Source organism: Tupaia chinensis, unplaced genomic scaffold (assembly GCF_000334495.1).
Source record: "Tupaia chinensis unplaced genomic scaffold, TupChi_1.0 Scaffold000542_1, whole genome shotgun sequence".
Classification (NCBI taxonomy): Eukaryota; Metazoa; Chordata; class Mammalia; order Scandentia; family Tupaiidae; genus Tupaia; species Tupaia belangeri.
In genome coordinates, this window is record NW_006160055.1 from 2,326,217 (window position 1) to 2,353,738 (window position 27,522).

The following is a 27,522-nucleotide window of genomic DNA, read 5'->3' on the forward strand; positions in this document are numbered from 1 at the left end:
GGTACAGACCAAAGATGGGGACCTGGCACACTTTCATTTCTCCTCTCCATGAAGTACAAACAGGTGTCTTCTGCACAAGTGAAACCATCACAGCGAGGAAGAGACCATATGTGATCAGCGGGTAGGGAGGTGACTTTATATCGTGGTAGGCCCCATGATAAATAACTGAAATTGGGAGCACTATTTCTATTATTAAATGGATTCAACCTCAAAACCCACCCGTCGTCAAAGCAGTCGCTGATGTGTGTTCAATGAAAGGCGCACTGTGTCGGAACACCACAGGGGAAGTAACTTCTTTCTGGAGCTTAGCGGCTCTGAGTTCAAACACATGTCTTATCTGCTGTCACAGCCCCCAGCTGATCAGGGAGGGCCAGCAGGCAGGATGCTGATGTTCTAGGAGCATCTTCCACTGTTCTGTCTCAGGCCCCACTGGTTAATAAAGGGGCACAGCTGGAAAGCCAGAAACGGGGCTATAGCCCAGGGCTGCCATGTGACCCCCCCGGAGGACAGTGTGATGTCCTTGCTTACCACTTAAGCTAATCTAGCCATTAGATGTGAAAGTCTAAACAGGTTTCTGAGGGCTAACAGAAATGGACAGAAGAAAACAAAACTGGATTAGGGAAAAGCTCAAAGAAACCATGTCTTCCTGACTGTCCCTCACTCCTTCCTCCCCTAGGAAGCTATGAGCTTTCTGTGTCCCTTACCCCTGGGTTCCAAAACAGCTCGGCGAACACCACCAGGTCAGCTGAGGACAAGGTGAGGCCCATGTTGGCGGCGGTGATGGACAGCACCGCCACGGCGTGCCTCTCGGACAGCTGGAACTGCTGGCACAGGTCCTCTCGGTCAGCTGAGGAGGTGGAGCCATCGATGCGGATGTGCTGCACGTGCTAGGGAAGGGAGAGAGGGAGGGGACCAAGTTGGGATGCCAAATCTTCAATGATGTCACGGTTCCAAGGCAGGGCCACGGTGGTATCATAGCTCAAATCTTTTTTTTTTTTTTTTTTTGGAGAGGGTTTTGCTATAGGGGCGCGTGCGCTCGCCAGACAGAGACAGAAAGCGAGAAATCACCCCCCTTCATGTCTCAAATTTTTTTTTTTTTTTTTTTTTTGTAGAGGTTTTTGCTATAGGGCGCGTGCGCTCGCCAGACAGAGACAGAAAGCGAGAAATCACCCCCCAGGGGGGATGGTCACGCCGCAATCCCTTCTCCTCCATTCTCCTCTTGGGATCTTGGGCACGCACGCACATGCTCCCGGTGTGAGTTTTAAGCCACCGGGTCCGGGACGCGAACTGCGGTCGACTATGTGGGAGTCCAGTGACATAGCCATTATGCTAACTGCTAGTTCCCTCATAGCTCAAATCTTGAGGACAGCTTTTTATTTTCTGTGTTTTTCTTTGTTTATTTACTTTTTTTAAATTGAAATTTATTTTTTAAATTGAAATTTGTATTGACATAATTGTATACTTCCATGCCATTGTAAGAAACTACACAGAGATCTCTTGTACGCTTGGCTTAATTTTCCCCAACGGTAATGTTTCATAAAGCCACAGCATAATGTCATACCAGGATGACGACTTTGACACCACAGATCTTCAGATTTCCTGGCTGCTTTCTTCCGAGAAAAGACAGAGCATGGGAGAGAGACAGAGAGAGGAAGACAGGTACTTCCAATAGGATCTCCATGCTTTGATCTACCTAGGCTCAGTCAGCCTGGATCACAGACAGGTGTGAACTTGACACATATAAGGAGGTCCTAGGATGTGAACCCTGACCTTTCCCATGTGGGTACAGTGTGTTACCACTGTGCCACACATATGCTGACCCCAAGGTGGGGGGGGTGTTCTAATTTTCTCTACAAAGGATGATTTGGCAAATATCCATCAATTAGTAAATGAATAAAAAACTGCAATATATCCAGACAACAGGATATTATATAGCTCTCAAAAGAAGTAAGCTACTGATACACATGATGACAGATAAATCCCAAAATATGCAGATTATTAAAAAAAAGAGACAGAGAGGCCAGCTGGTGGCATGGTGGTTAAGGTGCTATATTACCACATGGCCCCCTGCAGTTCAAATCCCAGACTTGGTAGCTTGAAAATCACACTGGAAGTATGTGTGTGCAAACCCAAAATCCCAAGAGGAGATTGGAGAAGGGAGTGCTATGTGGCCATCCCCTCAAGGGGGTGATTTCTCACTTTCCCTCTCACTGTCTCTCTCTGGTAAGCAAAAATACCCTACAACAAAAATATTACCCCCCGCCCCCCCCAAAAATGTAGTTACTAAATGATTCCACATTTATATACAACTACAAAACTGCAAGGTTATCCACAATGACAGACAGAGATTGTGCTGCCCGAGGATGGATGGGAGAGGAGGAGGGGCCAGAGGGAGTGAATACAAAGGGTCACAGGGGCTTGAGAACTTTAGGGGTGATGGATCTTGATTCTTTTTTTTTCTTTCTTTCTTTCTTTTTTTTGGAGAGGTTTTTTGCTATAAGGCACGTGCACTCGCAAGACAGACAGAGAGAGAGAGAAAGAAAGCAAGAAATCACCCCCCAGGAGGGTGAGCCACGCCGCAATCCCTTTTCCTCCATTCTCCTCTCGGGATCTTGGGCACACACGCACACGCGCCCGGCGTGAGTTTAAGCCACTGGGTCCAGGACTCGAACCGCAGTCGACTACATGGGAGTCCAGCTACAAAGCCATAATGCTAACTGCTGGTCCCCTCTTTCTTTCTTTCTAAAAGAGGTTTTTACCTTAGGGCACATGCACTCACCAGAGGAAGAGAGACAGACAGACACAGTTAGAGAGAAAGTGAGAAATCACCCCCAAAGGGGATGGCCACACTGCAATCCCTTCTCCTCCATTCTCCTCCTGGAATCTTGGGCACACATGCACACATGCCTGGCGTGAGTTTTAAGCCACTGGATTTGGGACTCAAACCATGGTTGGCCATGTGGGAGTCCAGAGAAGTAACTGCTGTTACATCATCTGTTGGCCCCTGGATCTTGACTCTTACCACACTTCATGTACAGTTTATTACATGGAAATTACACTTGCAACAACAGTGAGCACTACATATCTCAAAACCTCTGCTAATCTAATAAGGTTAAAAAAAATCTTGTTTAATTTTCACTTATTTAATTATGAGTGGGATTGAATCTTCTCATTATCTTTTAGTCAGCTATTGATGTTATTTCTTTGATGAACATTCATATACTTGGATCATCTTTTCTACTTAAGACTGTTGTGTTACCTTTACATTTAACTGCCATTATTTTCATGTCATATACATTGATAACTGTTTCCCTAGCTTATTTCTTTATATTAAACTATTTTTCCCCCGAATGCTCCTTTATGTTTAAAAATACCTTGATTTTTCTGTGCTGGCCCCAAGGGTTAGTGGTTAAGGGAGCCAGATCCCACATGGCCAACTGTGTAGTTTGAATCCCAGCTCCAGTGGCTTAGAAAACACACTGTATGTATGTAATGTAAGTCCAAAATTCCAACAAGATGGAGTAATGGAAAAGAAGGGATTGAGGCATGAACATACCCAACTGGGGGGATGCTTTTTCTTTCTCCTTCTACTGCTCTCTGTTTCTCTGTCTTGTTCTAGTAAGGGCACATGCCCTCTGGCAAAATGTATTGAAAATGTGAATTTTCTGATTATAATAATAATACATACTTGGGCCAGCAGGTGGTATGTGGAGGTTAAGGTGGCTGGATCCCATATAGCTTACTGTGTGGTTCAAGTCTCAGACCCAGTGGCTTAAAACACATGCCAGGTGTATGTGTGAGCATGTTCAAAATCCCAAGAGGAGACTGGAGAAGAAGAGATTTGTGATGTGGCCTTTCCCCTCGGGGTGATTTCACACACTTTCCCTCTTTCTCTTTCTCTCTCTCTGGCAAGTTCACATACCCTATAACAAACTAAAAAAACAAAAAAACAAAATTCACATGCTCATTGAAAAAGAAAGACTAGGGAACCAGCAGTTAGCGTAATGGCTATGTCGCTGGACTCCCATGTAGTCAACTGCAGTTCGTGTCCCGGACCCGGTGGCTTAAAACTCACGCCGGGCACGTGTGTGTGCGTGCCCAAGATCCCGAGAGGAGAATGGAGAAGAAGGGATTGCAGTGTGACCATCCCCCCTGGGGGGTGATTTCTCACTTTCTGTCTCTCTTTCTCTGTCTGTCTGGAGAGCGCACGCGTCCTATAGCGAAAATCTCTCCAAAAAAAAGAAAAAAACAAAAACAAAAAATCTTTCTTCGAAAAAGAAAGACTAAATAAGGAAATAAAGACTATTTAAAGACAATCATCATTAATGTTTTGGTACATATCAGTCAGGTTTTTTCTACCCATGACAACTTTTTGTTTTGAGAGGTTTTTGCTATAGGGCGTGTGTGCTTTCCAGACAGACAGAGACAGAGAGACAGAAATCAGAAATCCCTCCCAAGGGGGATGGCCACGCCGCAATCCCTTCTCCTCCATTCTCCTCTTAGGATCCTGGGCACGCATGCACACGCACCCAGCGTGAGTTTAAGCCACCAGGTCCGGAACTTGAACCACGGTCGACTACATGGGAGTTCAGCGACATAGCCATTATGACAACTGCTGGTCCCCTTACTCAGACTCTTTAAAGTCTAATATTCTTGGGCCAGCAGGTTGTGTGGAGGTTAACGTGGTTGGATCCCACATGGTCAACTGTGCAGTTCGAGTCTTCAGCCTGAAGGCTTGAAAATCACACTAGGTATATGAGTGTGCCCAAAATCCTGAGAGAAGAATGGAGGAGATGGGATTGTGATATCCCCATTCCCCCTAAGAGGTGATATCTCACTTTGTCTGTCTGTCTGTCTTTCTCCTGGCAAGTGCATGTACCCTATAGCAAATTACACATATCCAAAAAAATCCAGTTACAGTTTTTACTAGAATTGAATTGAACCGACAAATTAATTTTCGAAGAATGGACATTTTTATGTCTTTTACCCTTTTCAAAGAAGAGCATGGCAAAAGTATCTCTAATATTTCAATAGTTTTTAAACTATTTTGATGAGATTACCAAGTAGTTAAAATATGTATATGTGTATATATATATATATATACACACACACACACACACACACATATATGTAGTTTTAAGAACTTGATCTTTTCCCTATTATGTCAATAATCAGTCATATCTAGTGCATTTAAAAAGCTACTTTAGTATTTTTATTTGGAATCAAGCATCTTACCAAACCCTTATGCATTCTAATAGTTTTTTGATGACTTGTTTTTAGTTTCTTTAAAACAGTGAGAGCTATGGTTTTTCCCTAGGGATTATGGCTTTTAATTGTATTGGCGGGCTTCCTGCATCACTTTATGTGCAAAAATCAAACCTAAGTAGATTAAAGTTCCACCTCTAAAATTGTCAGACAAGAAATACAAAAGAAAATCTTCATGGCTTCAGGCAGGGAAAGATTTCTTAAATCAGTCACAAATACCATAAACCACATAGGAGAAGGCTGATAAACTTGAAATATAATTAAAATTTAAATGAAAAATTTTAAATGCATGTTCAAAAGAAACTTAAAGCAAAAATATAAAGCAATACTAACAAGAGACTAATATCCAGAACTTATAATAAGTTAGTAAGAAAAAGACAAACAATCCAACAGAAAAACAAGCAATAGATACAAACAGAATATTCAAGACAAGACCTAAAAAGGCCAATAAACACATAAAGACAGATAGGCAGTCAGGGAAACACACATTAAAGCAAGACTAAGATGAGATTTCATTTTACTGGATTGGCCAAGGTAAAAAGTGTGATAATGCCAAGTGTTGATGAGTATACAGGGTGCAGGAATTCTCTTTATTTATTTTTTAAAAAGAATGATTTTATTTAACTTTATTTATTTATTTGCTTATTTTTAAAAATTTGGTCAGAGAAAGAAAGAGAGAGAGAGAAAGTGAGAAAGCAAGCTACCAGGTCCAGGACTTGAACCGTGGTCGGCTATGTGGGGTGGCACCTGGAATTCCTATAAGCTGCAGCTGAGACTCTATAAATTAGAAAAACCACCTCAGAGAGCAGTTTGACACCTAGTAAATCTGAAGGTGAGTCTACACAATGACCTTGCAAGATCATGCCTGGAAATACCTATGCACACACTTGAAGTGTATAGAAATACTAAGATACAAATAGGGTACATATGCAAGAGTATTCATTCAACAGCAATACCTGCAAGTAAAATTCAATGCCCATCAGCAAGAGAATGAATAAACAGTGTTATAGTAGCCTAAGATGAGTCTATCGGGGTGAATGAGCCATACATGCAGCGCCATATGGAGAAATCTCAAAAAAAATGTGGAGCAAAAATGTAAATTGCTGAGCAATTATACTATGCTGTCGTTTATGTTTTTTGTTTGTTTGTTTGTCTGTTTGTTTTAGTTTGCAATAGAGTACATGTGCTCCCTGGAGAGATGCAGAAACAGGGATGAAGTGAGAAATCACTCCTCCTCCCCCCACCCCCCCGACACACACGCACAGGGGATGGTCACACTGCCATCCCTTCTCTTCCATTCTCCTCTTGGGCATGCATACACATGTGCCTGGAGTGATTTTCAAGCCACCAGGTCTAGGACTTGAAGTATGCAGTCAGCCATGTAAGATCCAGTCATCTTAAACTCCTCTGCTGGCCCCACTTATGTAAAATTTCAAAACTATGCAAAACGAGGCTATATATTATTTAAGGATACACACTTTTATAATAAAGTATGAGAGAAGGATATACACTAGCTTTAGGGTAGTGATGTTATGTTTGGGGAGAAAAGAAAGGGAATGGAATTAGTAGACCACTGAGGGGCCCCATGTATTTTAATTACTTAAAAAATAAATATTGAGGGACCAGCAAAGGGCGTAATGGTTATGTCGCTGGACTCTCACATAGCTGACCGTGGTTTGAGTCCTGGACTTGGCGGCTTAAAACTCATGCCAGGCTCAGGGCTGGCAGGCGATGTAATGGTAGAGGGTGTGTGACTCCAACAAGGCCAAAAGTGGTGCAAGTCCCAGACCTGGAGGCTTGCTTTCTCACTACCCCCTGCCCCCATCCCTATCTGGTCAAATTAAAATAAATAAAGTTAAATAAAAGAATTATTTAAACAAACAAACAAACAAAAAACCCATGCCAGGTACATGTGCATGCCTAAGATCCCAGGAAGAGAAGGGATTGTGGCGTGGCCACTCCCTCTGGGGGGTGATTTCTTGCTTTCTGTCTCTCTGGTGAGTGCATGCACCAGAATCTCTCTAAAAAATAAACACACAAACCTTGAGGGGCCAGCAGGTGGCATGAGAGTTAAGGTGCTGGACTCCTACATGGTTTACTTTCTCACTTTCTCTCTCTCTCTAGTGAGTACATGTGCCCTATAGACAATTTAAAAGAATAATGATAATAATGATAATAAATAAAATTAAATAAATAATTTTAAAAATAAACCTTAAATATAGTGAAACTTTTCATTTATTAAGTCTGGGTGGGAGATTCATTAGTGTTTGATGTATATTTCTTTGTATTCTTCTGTATGGTTAAATATTACATAAATAGAAACAATGTAAGACAAAAGGCAATTTATAGTTCAAAATTTAATGAAAAATGAAAAGGGAATACAAAAGGCCCCAGAGCCTAGTGGTTAAAGGAACCAGATCCCACATGGCTGACTGTAGTTTGAACCCTAGCCCTTGGCTTGAAAAATACTGTGGACATGTGAGCATGTCCCAACAGAATGGGAAAATGGAAGACAAAGGACTGCAGCGTGATTACACCCCCTAGGAGGGTGCTTTCTCCCTCTGCCTCTGTTTCGCTGTCTCTCTTAGTGAGCACATGCATCTCTTGGCAATTAAAAATATATATATATATGGGTTTGGGGACCAGCATGTGGTGTAATAATTATGTTGCTGAACTCCCACAGGTCTGACTGTGGTTTGAGTCCCGGACCTGGAGGCTTGAAACTCACTCAGGGCATGTGTGTGTTTGCCCAAAATCTGGAGAAGAGAATGGAAGAGAAAGGACTGTAGCATGGCCATCCTCCCTGGTGGGGTGATTTCTCGTTTTCTCTCTCTGTCTCTCTGTCTCTCCAGAGAGTACACAGTCCTATAGAAAAAACCTGTCTAAAAAAATTGTGTCTAGTTTTAATAAACATTCTTCGAAATCCTTCTAAGTATTTTTTTTTTTCTCAATTTCATGAGAACCATAAAACTCTGTACTGAAGTCTGCATGCTGCTATTATGTAGTTACTAAGCGTGCTCGGATACTAACAAGGGACAAAAGGAAGGAAGGAGAAGGACATTTACACCAATACTTATCTCCACACGAGGGCACGTTCCCTGCTTCTTCTCCTGGCAATTTGTAATTATTTATGCAGAGTAACAGAGGAGCCCCAGGGAGACGCTCCTAAGGAAGATGCCCAGAGTGTCTGTGTAGAGCATGGAGGGAGTGAAATGACATGGCTGGGACAACAGCTTGACCCCTCTGTGGTCTGCAAGCAACAACTCTTCTCTAGAAAATCTTCAGCAATGTTTCTGGAAACCATCATCTTACATTTTTGGTTGCTTAGTTTGCTATAGAGCACATGCACTCACCAGAGAGAGAGGGGGAGAGAAAGAGGGAAAGTGTGAACGCACCTCCACCCTAGGTGGTATGGCCATGCCACAATCCCTTCTCTGTTCTCTTCTTGGTATTTTGGGCATACATGCATATGCACCCGGCCTGATTTTCAAGCTGCCAGGTCCAGGACTTGAACCATGCAGCCAGCCATATGGGGTTTCTAGCTGTCTTAACCTCTAAACCACCTGCTGGTTTCCATCTTGCTTCTTTCTTAGTCCTGTCTCAAATCTGATCACACCAATCTGGCACATAAACAACAAAAGCACCCTGTACTGAATTTCAAAGAAATCTTACCTTTTTCTCAAGTGCTTTGGTAATTGCATCCAGAACCACTTTATGGTGTGCGAACACTAAGAACTTCTCTCTCCCGCTTTCCAACAGGTCCAGGATATATTCACTGCATTGGACAATGACAGTAAAATAGATTATACTCATCCATTTGGGTTAATTACTGAAAAATGACTACATCTATAACAGACATCTTTAAGGCACCTGCCCTCCCCAGCCCAGAGGAGCCGACCTCTGCCCTTTTCCCTTCTACCCAGATGAATGGAAGCAGCACAATTCAGAGCTATGGGGCCATCTTCTTCTCCGTGTAAAAAGAGTTTTTTCATACACAAATAAATCATAGTACATTGTTTTACATGTTTCTGGTATGAAATGTTATTTTATCACCTGAGAGCATTGAGACGATTAACAACTGTACTTGAACTGTTACTATCATTACAATGTGTTTTGAATGCAAACTGAAGAGCCTACATATTTCTGTAAACATTTAGGTAGGGGGTTAAGGTTAGGTAGGGAGTTAAGGGATTCTGGAAGCTTCAGAGTGAGACATCAGTAATAACACTACGAAGACATTTGGGGAAGCTCTCAGTTCTCTCCCTTTTTGACTCAAGCAATAGAGCTAATAGTCAATTCCATGGCAGCTGAATTCCTGTCTAAGGCCAAGGAATACGGTGAGAAGGATCTATCTCATTCTCTTGAGCTCCTTGTAATTTACTTCTCTCCTCCATCCACAGTGTTTTTAACTTACCACCTTTTTTCTTTAGCCCTGGCCTTAATGCAAAGTGGCCGTGGGGATGCTACAGAGTGGGGAGTTCCTCAGTCAGCAGATCTTGGCCAGGTCCCCCCAGTTAGCAACCCGCAGGGAGTGACAATCCCAAAGAAGCCGGTAAGCCTGTATTGGAAACTGCTACAGTGGGCAAGGGGAAGGTGAGCGCCCTTGAGCACAAGACGCACCTGCCCAGCTGAACCCACCCTCAGACACGGGTATGTCTGGGCAGACAGTAGGCAATGCCTGTCTTCTCCATTTCTCCCTCTTAGGATTCTGGGCGTGCACGCGCATGTATGTGACATGTCTTCCAGTCAGTGGATCTGGGACTCAAACCATGCAGTTAGCTATGTGGATCTGGATTCCTTAACTGCTAGGTCTCAGGTCTGGCCCCAAAGTTTATTTTTGAAATGTCAAAACAGTCAGACTTAAGTTTTCTGGGCCAGCGAGGTGGCCTCATGGTTAAAGCAGCTGGATCCTACATAGTCAACTGCACAGTTTGAGTCCCTGATCCAGCAGTTTAAAAAACAGGCTGGGCATATGTGCGTGTGTGCCCAGAATCCCAAGAAAAAAAGTGGAAGAAGAGGGACTGTGGTACCATCATCCTTTCAGTGGGTGCTTTCTTACGTTTTCTCTCTTTTTTTCTCTGTCTCTATCCAGTAAGCGCACACGCCCTATAGTCAATTAAAAAAACTTTAGTTTTTCCCTAAGGGAAATGGGTGGTTCTAGGCCCAGAACAGGAGAGCCATAAATTCTGTAGGGCGCACACTGAGGAGCGAGGGAGAAAGCTCGCACTCTGGCCATCTGTTACCCAGCAGCATGTGACAAATGGGGTATTGGAGGTGATTCAGATTAGTGTCTAAGAGAGAAGTTTCCAGGTCATCGAAACTACACCTGGAGTTCACTAGTTCTGCAACAGGATCAGAAATGCAAAGGGCACTGCCTGGAGGGTGGAGGAGAACTGGCCAACATTTCACAGCCTTTCCTGAAGCATCAGAGATTTGAGCGATGTAGGAACTTGCTCTATTCCCACAGTTGAGGCGGCGCAGGGAGAGATGGGGGCTGAGGGATCTGGGGGCTGAGTAAGGGGGTAGGACAGGCTGAGGGTTTCTCAATTTACACACAGAACTTGGTCCCCCCAGGCAGTCTGGCACCAGTCAGTCAACCCACATGGAACTCACTTTTACTGTGATTTAATAGCTCGGAGCACTATCCTTCCTGTCAGAGTCTCACGCAAATGTTAAACAATAAAAAATCAGTGCGTCATTTCCATGGCCTGAAGTTTCCACCACAGTGATATTTGAACATGAGTGGGTTTTTCTCTCTTTCAGGGAGACAAATGAGTTTTTTTTTTTTAGAGGTTTTTGCTATAGGGTGCGTGCGCTTGCCAGAGAGACAGAGAGACAAAGCAAGAAATCACCCCCTGGGAGATGGCGACGCCGCAATCCCTTCTCCTCCATTCTCTTCTCGGGATCTTAGGCATGCACGCACATGCACCTGGCGTGAGTTTAAGCCACTGGGTCCGGGACTTGAACTGTGGTGGACTACATGGGAGTCCAGCGACATAGCCATTATGCTAACTGCTGGTCCCCTGAGTTTCTGTTTGTTAATTTTTTTTTTTTCTAGAGTGTGTATGCTTGCCTAAGAGAAGAGAGAGAGAGAGAGACCAAGACAGAGGGAAAGTGAGAAATTATCCCCTGGCGGGGATGGCCACACCATAATCCTTACTCCTCTATTCTCCTCTCAGGATTTTGGGTACACAAGCTTACATGTCTGGCATGATTTTCAAGCTGCCCTGTCAAGGGCTTGAATTGCGGTTGGCCGTGTGTGAGTCCAGCACCTTAACCACCATGCTACCTGCTGGCCCCAACAATTGAGACTGTTTTTGAAGTAGAGAAAATACTCTTGGAATAGAAATGATTACTTTAGCTTTAGTTTATAAGGTGGAGAGAAGAGTAGGTGATAATGACCACTTGTCTGTATCTTTTGAACAAACTTTTAAAAAATTAATTAATTTTAGAATTACCTATTTAATTTTACTTATCACTATTACTTTTTAATTTGACCAGAGAGAGACAAAGTGAGAGAGAGGATAAGTGAGAAAACAAGCTGCCAGGTCCGGGACTCGAACTGTAGTTGACCATGTGGGAGCCCAGTGTCTTAACAACCATGCCACCTGCTGGCCCCTCTTATGAACAAACTTTAACATCCATCTTTTCATTTACGTAAGTAACGACTGAAACCTTGTGTCTTTGGAGAAGAGCAGAGTATCCCATGAGGCAGCCTTTCCTCTACTTTTTTTCTCTAGATGCAAGTGATTAGTTTGCCTAGCAAGATGGAAGAGTAAGTGTTTAGACCAACACACCTCCCTTTGAGTAGCAGCAGCTCCAGCTCACTTGGGTTAAGACAGGATGGCTCAGGGATCCCAGGAACATCCCGGTAGTGGCTCCAGTGACAGACCCACTTATGCCTGTGGCTGATGTGATTATGGGGTCTGAAACTCTATTTTCAAGGCAGCTGGAATTTTAATCTCTGATCATTCTTTAGACAGCAGTAAAACCATTGTGATAGACAAGGTAGTAATTATTTTTTCCCCCCAAAGATGAAAGAAAAAGAGGGAGAGAGGAGGTGAGTGAGAGAGACCAACACTTGGGGACCACTTACATGACAGATGGGATTTTAGCTTCAGCTGTTCTGTTGAAGAAGAGAATGAGGGCTTCTTTCTGCTGCTTTTTCTGTTGAGAGAGAAGTCAAGAGTTTAAAGTCCCCCACTCTGAGAACTCTGAGACAAACTAATCTAATTACTGTTACTATGAGCTTCAGAAATCTTTTTTTCTTTTTTTAAAAATTTGCCATAGGGCGTGTGCACTTGCCAGAGAGCAAGTGAGAGAGAAGGTGAGAAAGCACCCCGGGGGGACTGTCATGCTGCAGTCCCTTCTCTTCTCTTCTCCTCTCAGGGTTTCAGGCGCATATCCAGCATTTTTTAAGACTCAGATCTGAGACTCGAACCACACAGTCGGCCATGTGGGGTCCAGCCACCTTAAACACCAAGCCACTGGCTGGCCCACAAATTTTAATCACCAGTCACCAGAGTTGGGAGTCCCTTGTGCAGGCAGTAACTTTTCCAGTCACTTGGGCCAAATCACCGGAACTGCCCAGGCTCTGGTTTTGCTCTTGGCGACATCATCATAACCATGCTGGGAGAAAAACGCAATGAGGCAAGGGACGTAACACTCTTTGGAAAGACACTTAGGTAGGGCTTCACTCACACACAACTGTGTGACCCACCGAACCACGGCCCTGGCCAGCCACACCTATTTACTGCATTTGGTGGCAATTCATACGTCATACCTGTACACCTTGTTTTCCGCCTCCCTCCTTTCTTCTGTCAAGCTGTGCCTATACCCAGCTGACCAAGCTCACCTCTGTGCAAGCCTACTGAACCAATTCCGCTGACCCTAACTAGTCTACTCTAGTGTCATTTCAAAGCCATCATGCACATGTTTTGGGCCTGTCTCCCACATAAGGTAGTTAACTTCCCAGGAGAAGAAACCAGGTTTTCTTTGTTTTGCATCTAAATTCTAATAAATAATAAAAATACAAGAGATGCTCAAATAACTTCGTAATAATGTGATGTAACATTTACTGTTCCTCTGGTCTCTCAGATTCCTTTACCATCACTGGTAGGGCAGTGCTATGGTCTGATGTTTGTCTTCCCAAAATTCACATGTTGAAACTTAATCTCCAGTGCAATGGTGTTGGGAGATGGAGCATCTGAGAGGTGATTGAGTCACAAGGGCAGAGCCTTCATGGCAGATTAGTGCCCCTATATGAGAAGTCCAAGAGAGCTTGTTTGTTTCTTCCACCAAGTGAAGATATAGTGAGAAGGTGCCATCTTTGAAGGAGAGATCTGGCCCTTACCAGGCACTTAATTTCCTGGTGCCTTGACCTTCGACTTCCCAGCCTCCAGAACTGTGAGAAATACGATGCTCAAATAACTTCGTAATAATGTGATGTAACATTTACTGTTCCTCTGGTCTCTCAGATTCCTTTACCATCACTGGTAGGGCAGTGCTATGGTCTGATGTTTGTCTTCCCAAAATTCACATGTTGAAACTTAATCTCCAGTGCAATGGTGTTGGGAGATGGAGCATCTGAGAGGTGATTGAGTCACAAGGGCAGAGCCTTCATGGCAGATTAGTGCCCCTATATGAGAAGTCCAAGAGAGCTTGTTTGTTTCTTCCACCAAGTGAAGATATAGTGAGAAGGTGCCATCTTTGAAGGAGAGATCTGGCCCTTACCAGGCACTTAATTTCCTGGTGCCTTGACCTTCGACTTCCCAGCCTCCAGAACTGTGAGAAATACATTTATATTGTTTATAAATTACCCAGTCTAAGGTATTATGTTAAAGCTATATGAGGAGACTGAGACAAGCAGCCATCTCCTTCCAGGAGCAAGCATGGATTTATAGATGTACCCTCCTTCTTGAGCCTGGGTCCAGTGAGAACAGTACCTGACATGAAAACTTCCTCACGGAACAAAGAAGTGACACTATAGTCATAACATCTATAGCCCTGAACTCCGTATTTCTGGGTTCTCACTAAGTGAGGAAAATAGCCACAGCCAGAATGTACCTAAAATTATTGACACCATGGTTGATGGAAAATGTTGCCTGGTCAGAACAGCTTCTTCGTTTGAACAGTATCTTTGCTCTAGGACTTCATAGGAAAGAAGAGATATACCAGGAACCACAGGAATCCATATGGGCAGGAACTGGGTAGTGCATCCCTTTTATTTTCTACATGTTTCATGGAAGTGGCAGCCACAGCCCTCCTATGTTGTGGCAGTTGTTTGATGGAACAACTCAAGCTTCCTGGGAACTCAGTTTGCAGATCTAACTCCATAGTGATGTGTCTCACTTCTTCCAAGCCTTCAGAAGATATAGTGAGAAGGTGCCATCAGAGTCTGCTGAGGCTCCAGACACACACACAACTTTTCACCTGTGGCCAGTGACCCCCAAAGGGGCTCTTACAGCAGGTTAGGCCCTCTACCTAATGTGATCTAAAATACACCAAAGGCAGAACATGCTCACTCCGAGTGACCTCCCTGCAGTGCGTACACCTCAACTAGACTGCGCCCTAGTCATCCTCAGCCTACAAGTTTGCTCCCATGTCCTTCAGAGCGTCAGCCTCTCCCATCCACTCTTTTTTTTTTTTTGCATTTTATCTTATTTTATTTTACTTTATTTTATTTTTTCTCTTTAAATTTATTTATTTTTTACATTAATTCACTATACATCATTACAGCATACAAATTAATTTTCCATCCAAAATACACTGTATATTGGCTCAATCAAGCACATCAACATACATGTTATCAGCAAATAATTTTCCATTTCTTTTGTCTTGTATACTTTGTTTTTTTGTTTTGCCATCCTCCTATCCACTCTTACTATACACTTCCAAGTAAGAAAGGGAGATGGAGAAATAGTAAAAAGCACTTCTGGAAACCTTGTCCCAAGATTTAGCATCTAGAGTTGACAGAGGTGTGAAGAAATAAACATCTTTATTACACAAGGTCGGTGGGATGGTCCCTGGTCTGACCCTGTGGGATGATGTGGCAATATGCACCAAAAAGCCTTTAAAATCTATTCAAACCAGGGACCAGCAGTTAGCGTAATGGCTATGTTGCTGGACTCCCATGTAGTCCACCGCGGTTCGCATCCCGGACCCGGTGGCTTAAAACTCACGCAGGACATGTGTGCCCAAGATCCCGAGAGGAGAATGGAGGAGAAGGGACTGCGGCGTGGCCATTCCCCTTGAGCGGGGTGATTTCTCACTTTCTGTCTCTCTGTCTCTCTCTGTCTTTCTGGCGAGTGCATGCGTCCTATAGCAAAAACCTCTCCCCCCTCCAAAAAAAAAAATCTATCCAAACCTCATGATGCAGCAAGTTATTCCTTAAAATTTATCCTTATAGTATAATCAGATGTGCATAAATTTATATATAAGCTTCTTCTTTCAGTGTAGTATTACTCAGAATAGTGAGCAACTGAAAATAACTTTAAGTTATTAAAATGATTAGCCAATGGCAAAATTATAACATAGTCCTGTGAGAAAATACTATACAGCCTTTAAATCATTTCAAAGGAACATCTAACAACATGGAAAAGTCTTCCTGACATGGTTCTGCAAACCATTTTCCTCCTCACTTGATGTGTTCGTATGGTTCCAATTCTGCTTTAGAAAGAAAAAACGTATGTGTGTATATGTTGCTTATTACATATATGTAATGTTCTGCATATATAAATAAAGCGAAACATATATAAATATTATAGAAAATACCCAAATGATATATGCCGAATTATGTGATAGCAATGATTTTTTTTTTTTTTTTTTTTAGTAATTAAAAAAATAACTAACACTTACATACCACTTACTATGAACTAGGCAGTATTTTAAGAACTACATAGGCATTAATTCAATCAGTATTTCTGGGCCAGCCTAACGGCCTGGTGGTTAAGGATTCAAATCCTGGCCCCAACAGACTGAGAAACATGCTAGGCGCATGTGCGTGTGTGCCCCAAACACTAACAGGATGGAGTAATGAAGAAGGGAACACAGTGTGACTAGGCTCCATTAGGGTATTTTAGCTCCCCCATCCCTTTCTCTCTGGTGAATCCTGTGGCAGTGACAGGGTAAAAAAATCTGAAAAAACTACTGAATAAGTAACATTTACGGAACACTTGCTACATGCTGGGCATATTTCTTCATGTGTTCTGGCTCATTTAATTCTCATCATTAGAGTCCAAGCCCAGATATTTGAGATCTAGAGTCTGCACGTTTAAGTGCTATAGAGTCTGGTTCTGGTCATTTAGCAGCAGTGTGACAAGTGAAATCATTGGACTTTTTGCTTCAGTGGGACCTGGTTCCCTTAACTACTAGGCTACAGGGCTGGCTTGTATTTTTTATAAGGGAGGTTTTTGCTATAGAGCGTATGTACTCGCCGGACAGAGGGACAAAAAGTGAGAAATCACCCCCCAGGGGGATGGCCACACCATAATCCCTTCTCCTCCATCCTCCTCTTGGGATTTTGGGCACACACACACACACTTGGCGTGAGTTTAAGCCGCCGGTGTGGGACTCGAACTGCTGTCAATTACTAGGAATCCAGTGACATAACCATTATGCCATCTGTTGGTCCCAACATCCATTATATTCTTAATGTGGAAGAAATAAATGGACTCTAAAAAAAGAAAAAACAAACAAACAAAAAAACCAACAAACTCCATTAAACTGGGTAGATATAATACTATCCATTAATGATCTCATTTCTTTTCTAGCTAAGGGGCAAGAAATCTTAAATAACCTGCATTCTTTGTTCCTGCCTCCTACACTTTTACTAAATGATATCCACTGAAGTTTTCACATTTATTTTCCTGTGTTGGACATCTGAATGGATTGTGAAGCAGCCAGAGTGAAACGATATTGTCACCAGGAAGTCTGTATGGACTTTCTCTATTTTTCTGCTTCTGGTCTTGCTGATCAAAAAATGGCTCTAGACAAAAGATGATAACAGCCAGTTTTCTTTGGCCTGTGAAGATATCCATTATTTCAGCTGAAAAATGAGAAAAGGCTTTCGTTATAGATCGTATTTTATAAATTGGCTGCTTCACCTTGGTTTCTGTGCTTTAAAGCTTTTCAAAAAAATATCTTCCTCCAGATGGAAAGGTGTGAAGGAACAAAGAATCAGTTCTTGCCAGGCAGGTTGGCAGTGGTTGGCGAGAGCCACCAGGATGCGCGAAACTGCAGGGAAACTTGGGACTAAAGAGCAACTGTGAAAACTGGGGGTTGGAGGGTACTTTCTGTAGCCTTGTGGGGCCTCCATATTTGACAAAAAGCCTAAAAACATGAGTCCCCATTTTAACTCTTTCAATTCAGGATTTCCTAGCTCCCTGAGTTTGGACAGGATGTCTATAGTCATCTAATCCAAACCCCACTCCTGAATTAGGTTCAAGCAACATCTTTGGTCAGATCCTAGGTTTAGAAATTCACCAAATCAGTGGTTTTCGAAGGAGAAATGTTTTGATGGTCCAAAGCACACAAACTTGCCTTCTACTTGGATTTTTTATTACAAAAATGAATCTATATTAAAGAACATCAAAGGGCATCAAGTTCTCAAGGACTTACTTATCACTGAAAAGAATTTAGTGTCTGGCTTCAGCATTATACTAAAGGTAATCTGTACCAAATCAAATTTTCTTTTCTTTTTTTTTTAAAAAAAGGTGTAATTATTACTATTATTATTTTTTTTTTTTGGAGAGGTTTTTGCTATAGAGCGCATGCACTCACCAAAGACAGAGAGAAACAGAGAGACAGAAAGTGAGAAATCATCCCCTGGGGGGATTGCCACGCCATAATCCCTTCTCCTCCATTCTCTTCTCAGGATCTTGGGCACGCATGCACATGTGCTCGGTGTGAGTTTCAGTCACCGGGTCTGGGACTCGAACCACAATCAACTACATGGGAGTCCAGTGACACAGTCATTACACTAACTGCTGGTTTCCCAAAAAAGATTTAATTTTATTTATCATAATTATTATTATTTTTTAATTTGCTGCAGGGCATGTGTGCTCACCAGAGAGACAGACAGGCACATACACACACATACACAGAGAAAGAGAGAGAGAAAGAAGAAGAGAGAGAGAGAGAGAGAGATAAAGCAAGATGTCAAGTCCAGAATTCAAAACACAGCCAGACATGTGGGAGTCCAGTGCCTTAACCATACCACCTGCTGGCCCCCAAGTCAACTTCCATCTTTCAGAGATAAATGCTTAATTTTCCTAAGACTTTAAAGAAGTAGCAAATATCAACTCTCAAGTCCTGGGCTAAGAAGAGTTCTGGGCTCTTTCTCAGCTGGAATCTTGACAAATTACACTACAATTTAGGCTTTACTTTCATAATCTACATAATAGAGTTAAGACTTTGGAGTGTTTACAAACCAAAGATGATAATCATACTCTGGGTATTTGGCACTACCCATAGGTACTTCTCTAGTGCTAAGGTAGATTGTGGTTCCCCTTTCTAGGTAAGAGAGTATTAACATATCCCAAAGCATTTAAAGGATTTGTATAGCTACCTAAAATTATAAATCACCCCCATCCTGATTTCCATGCTTCATCCTACTCAATTTCATATCATTGCCAATAAATTCAGAAATCAAACTTTCCAGATACATATTAAATTATCATTGGTAAGAGCAGTTACCTAACCTGAAGACTCAACAAGTTGGCTGAAGTTTAAAAAAATGCTTCTATACCTTGCTGGACAAATTAAGTACGGTATTCCCATTGCTTCTACTTCTTTCTTTTCTTTTTAGCCATGCTGCACAATTCATGTTGGTTCTTTGCCATTTAACCTAACTTTTCTCCTCAATTCAATGGAAAACTCCATGGCAGAGATGGTACGTGCTCACTTCCTCCAGGCCACCCATCCAGATTACGATGTGCAACACAACATAAACAGAGCTGGACAGTGTAACCAGTATGTCCTCTATCTTACCCCTACTTACGATTACCAGATAGTCTTGTTCATCACATGGTAAGATAATATTAAGAACACCAGGCATTTGCTCTCTTGTCATTCTTATTCATTCCATAATCCCCCAGAAGACTGAAACCTCATCTATATTTAAGTTTCTTGGTATGGAATAATATCAAGCCCAGATAATGCTTTATGATAATGTCAAAAAATATCAATGACTGTTATTTTCTTGGCAATGAAAATTACAAGGTTCTATCTAAAACAAAAAACAAAGACAGAGCTGGAGTAGATTACTCTGCAGCACTCGGCACAGCAGGACACTAAAGATATGAGGTATGTGTGCTGAAAACACAAAATCACCACGGTGCCCAGAGCCCTAAAATATAGTCGCGGGGCTTGGCTGTAGCCGTGGCTCTGCCCGGGTGTGGCCAGGAGACGATGGGCAAACTGCAGTCTTCGTGAGCATGTTTCCCTCTCCGTAAAATGGGGATGCCAACTTCCTAACAGAGATGGCTCCAATAAGGATTCAAAGGCTGAGAGGGTCTGACAGCTCTACTTTGATGTATATATAAATGTCAATTTGTTTTCTGATGACCGACTGACATGGTGTGGTTGGAGGGTTAACATGTGGATCAAGTACACGATCTGAGCTGATGTGCTGACAACTGTCACTAGACTAAGGCATTCTCAGAATTAAACTTGTCAACAGTAAACGTGATTCCAACTTTCTTTGAGGGATTCTGAATGTAGGTCACCACCCTACTGTTGCCCTACGGGGTACTTTTAGGACCATCCATCAACGGGGATCTATTAATACATAGTCAGACATACTACCACAAATTATCAATAACAGAGATCTGTGAAACGGATAGAGAATGAGAAAAAGAACGAGCCCACTGATCGTGGGAAAAGGTTCTGGAAAGGCAGTCCAGAAAACTGGGTCATTTCCACAGGGCCCTTCACGGGAAGGAACACGCATGGACGTGTCTGCTTCCATGTCTCCCGCCCCAGACTCAGACTCACAGTTTTGTCTGTGGTCATCTCCTTGGCTGCGGTATCCAGGGCTGCCCTGACACTGGCACTGATCCGTCCTGGGGCGACCACCACCATCTTGCGCTGTTTGGCAGGCAGCTGGGAAAGGACGTCAGACTTGAGGCGCCGCAGCATGACTGCTTCCTCCAGCAGAAGCTTCAGCTCTCCCAGGTTGGAGGAGCCCGAGTAATCCCATCCCCATGACAGCTGCGGGGGACAGAGACCCGTCCTGTTAGACTCCTCGCTGGCCCAGTCCTACAGGGCCCTGAGCTCCAGGCTGGGTTCTCTTCTCAAAAGCACCCCTGGCTTTGCTCAGAGAACTTCCAGCTTCTATGCAAGGATAAATAAACCCCAAGTAAGGCAAATGAAAAATAAAGGGAAAGGAGAAAAAAAAGAAAGTAAAAAATGCAGTGAACCAAAAACTCATACCATGGTGTTCTATAATTTGGTGCTAAACCCTCCGGCAGCAAAGGCAAAACATTAAGTGAGTTGGTATCCATTTTATTAAAAAAAAGAGAAAACTCAGCTTGTCAGACTATTCCTGCGTACTATGTAAAAAACAAATCTCCCCCAAGGCTTATCCTACAGAATCCATTGCACAATGTAATAAATCATGGCAGGAACATCTTCACTTCACGAAACTTTTAGGGATTTTATAAACTGCCGTTCCTCAATGTGGATGACACCAACACACACAAGCGTAACCCAGTCAGGACAACTGAGAGCTGCTATGGATGGTAGTTTAGATCAGGAGGAAACACCCAGAACACAGGCTTCTGCCAGTGTGGCAGAACCAGGGATAGCTCTGGAACTCCTGGACTGTCCTTCATGAATGCAGTGCCCTCATTTAGTAGATGGTGGGAGGCGGTGAGCTGTACTACACAGCCGAAGATGTTAGCAATCAAAATAAAAACTCAGGCCAGCTGGTGGCATGGTGGTAAGGCAGCTGGGTTCTACAAAACCAACAGTGTGGTTTGAGCCCAGAACCGGGTGGTTTGAGAAACATGCAGGTGCACGAGTGTGCACGGTCAAATTCCAAAAGGAGAGATGGAGGAGGAGGGATTGCAGCATAGCCGTTCCCCACGAGGGTGCTGTCTCGTTTTCTTTCTCTCGATATCTGGTGAACACACGTGCCTTCTAGCAGATTCTAAAATAAATAAAGTATCCTTCACTGGAAACAGGAATGATTTATACATCCTGAGAAAACCGAGGAGCCAGTGTGTGAGCTACCTGAGGGCAGGAAATGACCTCGTTCGTTTTAGAGGGCCTAAGGGCCTAGCACAATGGAGACTGAAGAGGTGTCCTAAATTAGCTAAACTGAGAGCACGAAGAGATGATCAAAGGAGAAGAAATGAAATGATCAAAAGCTGTTTCTTCCTTACAAAAATTACTGTGAAGCCAATGGGAAGCTCTCAGCAAGTGCCTCCAACAGCCATGGGGTCACAAATGAGCCGGCATGAGGTATTTCCTTCAGTGGCTTCTCTTAATGCATGAAGGTGGCAAAATAAATAAACATATAAACACAGTACTGGCCTATGGGTCTCTTTAAATAAAAACTTTGCTGAGAACAAGTAGATATCACAATTAATTTGGATATCACATTGCTGGGTTATAATATTGTCAGCATTTAATCTTGCAGTTAAAACTCAGTAACACCGGGAGACCAGCAGTTAGCGTAATGGCTATGTCGCTGGACTCCCATGTAGTCGATTACAGTTCGAGTCCCAGACCCGGTGGCTTACAACCCATGCCAGGTGCATGTGTGTGCGTGCCCAAGATCCTAAGAGGAGAATGGAGGAGAAGGGATTGCGGCGTGGCCAACCCTCCTAGGGGATGATTTCTCGCTTTCTGGCTCTCTGTCTTTCTGGTGAGTGTAAGTGCCCTATAGCAAAAATCTCTCAAAAAACAAACAAACAAACAAACAAAAACAAAAAAAACACAACTCAGTAACACCGGGGCCAGCAGGTGGTGGTTAAGGACGCTGGACTCCCTTATGGTCGACTGTGGTTTGAGTCCTGGACTTAGGAGCTTGCTTTCTCACTCTCTGTCTCTCTTTCTGTCCCTCTATGGTCAAATTAAAATAAATAAGTAAAGCTAAGCAAAATAACTCTTTTTAAAAAATTCAGTAATACCAAATATTTTAAATGGGACTATGCTTTTCTTAAAAATTTACCTAGTACCAGGCATGCGGCTAGGTGGCAAGAAGGATGTGAGATGAGGAGTGTGCTGTGTGTTTTACTGAGGTGGCTATGGGGCAATGAGGAGGGAGAAGAATTAAATGGTGAAGTCCCAGTTTTTGGGGTGAGATGGTTGCCTGGCTGGGGACACAGGAAGGGGCAGCCTGGGGAGTAAAGGCATGAGTGCTGTCTCTAGCTCCTTTTACCACCAGTTGAAATCATTACCCGAAGACCCAGGGAGTCAAGAAAGAGAAAAGCCTTTTCAGAAAGTAGTTTACTAGGGGAACCAGCAGTTAGTGTAATGGCTATGTCGCTGGACTCCCACGTAGTCGACCATGGTTCGCGTCCCGGACCTGGTGGCTTAAAACACACTCCAGGCGCGTGTGCGTGCGTGCCCAAGATCCCGAGAGGAGAATGGAGGAGAAAGGATTGCGGCATGACCATCCCCTCTGGGGGGGGATTTCTCGCTTTCTGTCTCTCTGTCTGGCAAGCGCACACGCCCTATAGCAAAGACCTCTTCAAAAAAAAAAAAAAAGAAAAAAGAAAGAAAGTAGCTCACTAGGACCAGCATGAGCATGTGGTACAGTGGGTAGGTGCTGGACTCCCACGTGGTCAACAGCGATTCAAGTCCCAGACCCGGCAGCTTGAAATTCACATTGGTGCATATGCATGAGGCCAAATTCCAAGAGGAGAATTAAGAGGGGATTACAGTGTGGCCATCCCCTGACTTTTCACTCTGTCTCCCTGTTGAGCACAAGCCCCTATAACAAAAATCTCTCTCAAAAAAGAAAAAAAGAAAGAAAAAAGTAGCTCATTCACAAATAGGTCAGAGGTATAAATCACAGATGAAGAATGGAATTACAGATGTAGTTAGAGATGTGAATAGCATACATTTTTAACAATTGAGAAATTTCCTTTCTCAATAACCAGCTAAAAATAGTTTGCAATTAACTGGGCTGAACACTACAATTCACATTAGGAGCATTTTATTTGAATGTAAATGGATGTTTTTAAAGTATTTGAAAAGTTTCTTTTTAAAAATATTTTAAAAATGAAACACTTTCTTTACATCATGAACTTGCAAAGCAAGGCTTGTCCCTCAAAGATTTGTGGCGTGAGTTTCAGACACCTCTCGGAAGTATCAGTGTCTCTGAGGAGCTCAGTAGATTCGTGACTCAATCACAAAACACAAGTCGCTAAGGTCTGAGTTAATGTGCTTCCAGAAACTGAGATTATGACTGCAATGGATGTGCTTATAGTCCCCATTCCTGCCATCCCTAGAGACCTGAAGCTGTGTTAAACTGTAGCTCCAGTTTTATGTGGTGTGTAAATCCGCACCATATTCACAGAATAATTTGTGGGCCAGAGGCTTCTGGCCTAGTGACCAGGCACGATTCACTTCAAGGAGTCAACATTTAGGAACAAAGGCTCACTGAGGAGGGCCCACCCAGGGAGCTTGGGATCACGCTCCCACTCTCCCTCTTCAAAGGCACTCCTTTGCCTGTTTTGCACACAGAGGATTTTTTCACTTCTAATTCAGAATCCCCCCATGCCATCTTTTCTGCTTTCTTCCCTCTCCCTAGGGCCTCAGCCTCTAGGTCACCTCAGGGCCTTTTTGTGGGGCAGCATCTGACGTGGATGCTCCTTCTGCAGCTCCAGCCCCGTCCTTGTGCAGGAGCTGTAACCTCAGGCAAGAGCAGTTGGCTCTCAGAGCTCCACGTACCTGTGCATTAACCCCTGGTCCCTTACTGGAACATAGTGACCTCGAACCTCCACAGAATTAAAACTAGGAAGGATCACCTTCCCCTTGAGAACACTGCAAGATCAGAGAGTTAAAGAAAAACTAAAATCTGGGTTGTTTCCTGGCCAGTGCTCTTCCTATCATACCACAGCCAAAGAGAAAAACAGAAAGCTACGAGTCCAAATCAGGGTGAGGGATGGGTGGACCCAGGAGGGGAGAGAGAGTAAATACCCGCTTGGCATCACAGTAGCGAAGTCCAAAGGCATGAAACTGAGGGAAGAAGGTTGGCTTGACAGCAATGATCTGCGAGTAGAGCTCTGCGGGCCGGGACATGGCTGGTGTGCCCGACAGTAGGATCACCCTCTTGGCAACCTGGAAAACAAACAGCCAAAGGTGCTTTGAAGAAGAGGAGGAGTACTGGTGAAAACCCAAAACGCTCTAATGAGGTAGGAGCTGGATGCCCCCAGGAAGAGCAAAACCCCCTGGAGTCGAACGTAGCTACCTGTCACTTCCTGGGAGTTTCCTTGTTGCTGGCAGTTCTTGCAGTTAATCATCGTAAAAGCAAGGCTACTTCTAGAGTCCAAGGTTGCTAAAGATCACCCTTGCTCTGGGACTCTGTCTGACAAACTAGGATCTCTGAGAAGGTATTATGACCACAGAAAAAGGCCATGCATGTTGTAGGAGCCTGCTAGTCTTGTTAATACAAGCAGTAAGATGCTACCTCCTTTTCTTTAAGTCCTTTCTAGCCACCTTCATGGCATCTTCTGCCAATTTCTATCATAGCACTTAGGACATTGCACTGGTTCACAACTTCTTGAGATAAAGGGCCAAGCTACACTCACCTTTATTTTCTGTACCACAGTGCCTGGAATCAGGCAAAAGAAACAATGAATGTTCCTAGATGCTGAAAACAATTCAGAAGGAAACTAGGATACTAGGGAACAGGAAGAAAATGCAAAAAAGCCAGCTTTGAAACTAGAAGGTGGAGGGACAGCAACAGGTCCAACTTCCTCCAGAATGTATTTCTGACATTCCCAGTATTAACAGGAAGTTGAACTTACTATTAGATAATGACCCCTAGGACTAGGTCTATGTACACAGTGTCAGTCATGTGGTTTTCTTTATCAAAAAAAAAAGGCCATTATGAACAGCTTCACAATGTCTAGAGCCCAGAGATCCATGGCTCAGGCTCATTTTGCAGTTAATAAGGACTTTTAAAGATGGTACCTGGATTCATTCACTCTAAATTCAGCCTAGGTCTGCAGGAGCCTGTTTTGATGTGGGATGGATAGAAATATTTAAATATCAATAGTTGATCAATTCCAATGACTAGCTCCAGATGACTCAATACCCTGATCCTGCCTGACCAAAGGAAATGAGACCCAAATATTCCACCTCTTAGTTATTAATTTTTTTAAGAATGATTTTTGCTATAGGGCATGTGCATTTGCTGGTAAGACAAAGAGAGACAGAGACAGAAAGCAAGAAATCACCCCCCGCACCAGGAGGGATGGCCATGCTGCAATCCCTTCTCCATTCTCCTCTCGGGACCTTGGGTGCATGCACAAACACATGCGCCTGGTGTGAGTTTAAACCACCAGGTCCAGGACTTGAACTGTGGTCGACTACATGGGAGTCCAGTGACGTAATCATTATGACATCTGCTGCCCTTCCTCCACCTTAGTAAGAGGGGAAACGGTGAGAATAAAAAAGGAGCCACTTCCTACAGTACTGGAACATAGAATCTCCACAGATTACTGGAGGTAAAATTCATTTCAGCTCTGGCAAGGGCCCCTACCATGGTGCTCAGCTGTCTAGAAACAGCCTGTTAACCACTATAACCTAGAGTTAATGACTATAACCTGAGTGCTGTAAATCACCTAGGGGGAAATTAGGTTTTCAAATGGAAACACTGCCTCATAAAAAATAAATAAATAAAGGTGCGGCAGAGGGAAGAAAAATGATTCTTGATAAATATACAACACTCAAATTGCACTTTTGCCCTCTCAGCAACCGCCAATACCTAATTCCATTATGATGGGAGAGCTAGGAATTTCTCTAGTAATAACTGTGCACAGTTCAATTACCTAGGCTTTCTAATTTCCTGCATGGTTTAATGCATACTCATTAAAATAACAATGAGCTTCATGAATGACGTGGGCAACATCTCTTGCCTGGGCGGCAGACCGTTTCAATGGAAGGGGGAAATGAAAACTTTTATCAGTAAGAGAAAATCTGTCCATCACCCTAGACCTATTCGCATGCTGCTGTGCTTGCTTGGGGAAGGGGCCTGGACAAAAACAGCTCAGGGATCGGGTGATGGACGCCAACTCCAGGGTCTTCTGTCAGGTATTTATAGGATGGAGTTAATACGGAGTCAGTTCTCCCAAACACTTCCCAGACTAGAGAATGACGGGTCCTTTTCAAAGGGATGTTTGAGGGTGCTGAGACGCAGAAGCAGCATTACGGACAAAGAAAAAGGCCAGCTCTGGAGAGAAACCAGAACGTCATCTCATCTCTCATGGAACGCGCTAGGTTACACCTCGCTTGGCCCTGGCATGTCTGTATGGTCACTGCTGTCACCCACGTGGCCTTCAATCTGTGCCGAGCTGCAAATGATTTATATGTTACCCTCCAACTCTGAGAACTTCCAATCTAGGAAAATGTAAGTATGAAAAACCATGTACGCCAACACTAAACTGAACACTGTACAATTAACTCGCTGGCTAAGGAAAGAGAGTGCACCCAAGAACTCCATACTGAAGCAATGCTGGAAAGATCATGTGATTCACAGGGGCAGACACTGTTGAGGATTCTCTCTTTTTTTATTTTTTAAGAAGAGGTATTTTTGGTACATGTGCTTGTTGGAGAGACAGAGAAACAGAACGTGCGAAATCATCCCCCTGGTGGTGGTGGTGGGGGGGAATGGCCACATGGCAATCCCTTCTCCATTCTCCTCCCAGAATTTTGGGAATGCATGCACACATGCCCAGCATGAGTTCCAAGCCACTGGGTCCAAGACTCAAACTGTGGCCAACTATGTGGGAGTCCAATGAAGTAAAGATTACGCCATCTGCTGGTCCCAGCGGACAGATGACTTCTAAAACAGGCTTCATTTCCTCGTGGGCTGGGGGTGGGAAAGCCCTGCAGAACAGTTTTCTGGCAGGACAAGTTGGTATATATAATTTATCAAAAGGAATCCAGTTAGTAATTCAAAGTAAATAATCTACATGTACATTTTTAAAATAATTATTTAATTTAGTGTTATTATTATTTTAAATATTTTGCTATAGGGCATGTGTGCTCACCAGAAAGAGACAGAGAGAGAGAGACAGA

The 27,522-nt window shown here is 43.3% G+C and overlaps 1 protein-coding gene across 1 annotated transcript in view; it reads right to left on the reverse strand.

Moving 5' to 3' along the window:
- The window catches only part of SMARCAL1 (SNF2 related chromatin remodeling annealing helicase 1), a 74,850-nt gene that overhangs the window by 7,013 nt on the left and 40,315 nt on the right, over positions 1–27,522 (reverse strand). The window contains 5 exon segments of the mRNA XM_027775314.1: positions 705–887; positions 8,938–9,040; positions 12,362–12,432; positions 20,260–20,475; positions 24,418–24,558. Of these exon segments, the coding sequence (XP_027631115.1) occupies positions 705–887; positions 8,938–9,040; positions 12,362–12,432; positions 20,260–20,475; positions 24,418–24,558 (714 nt within the window).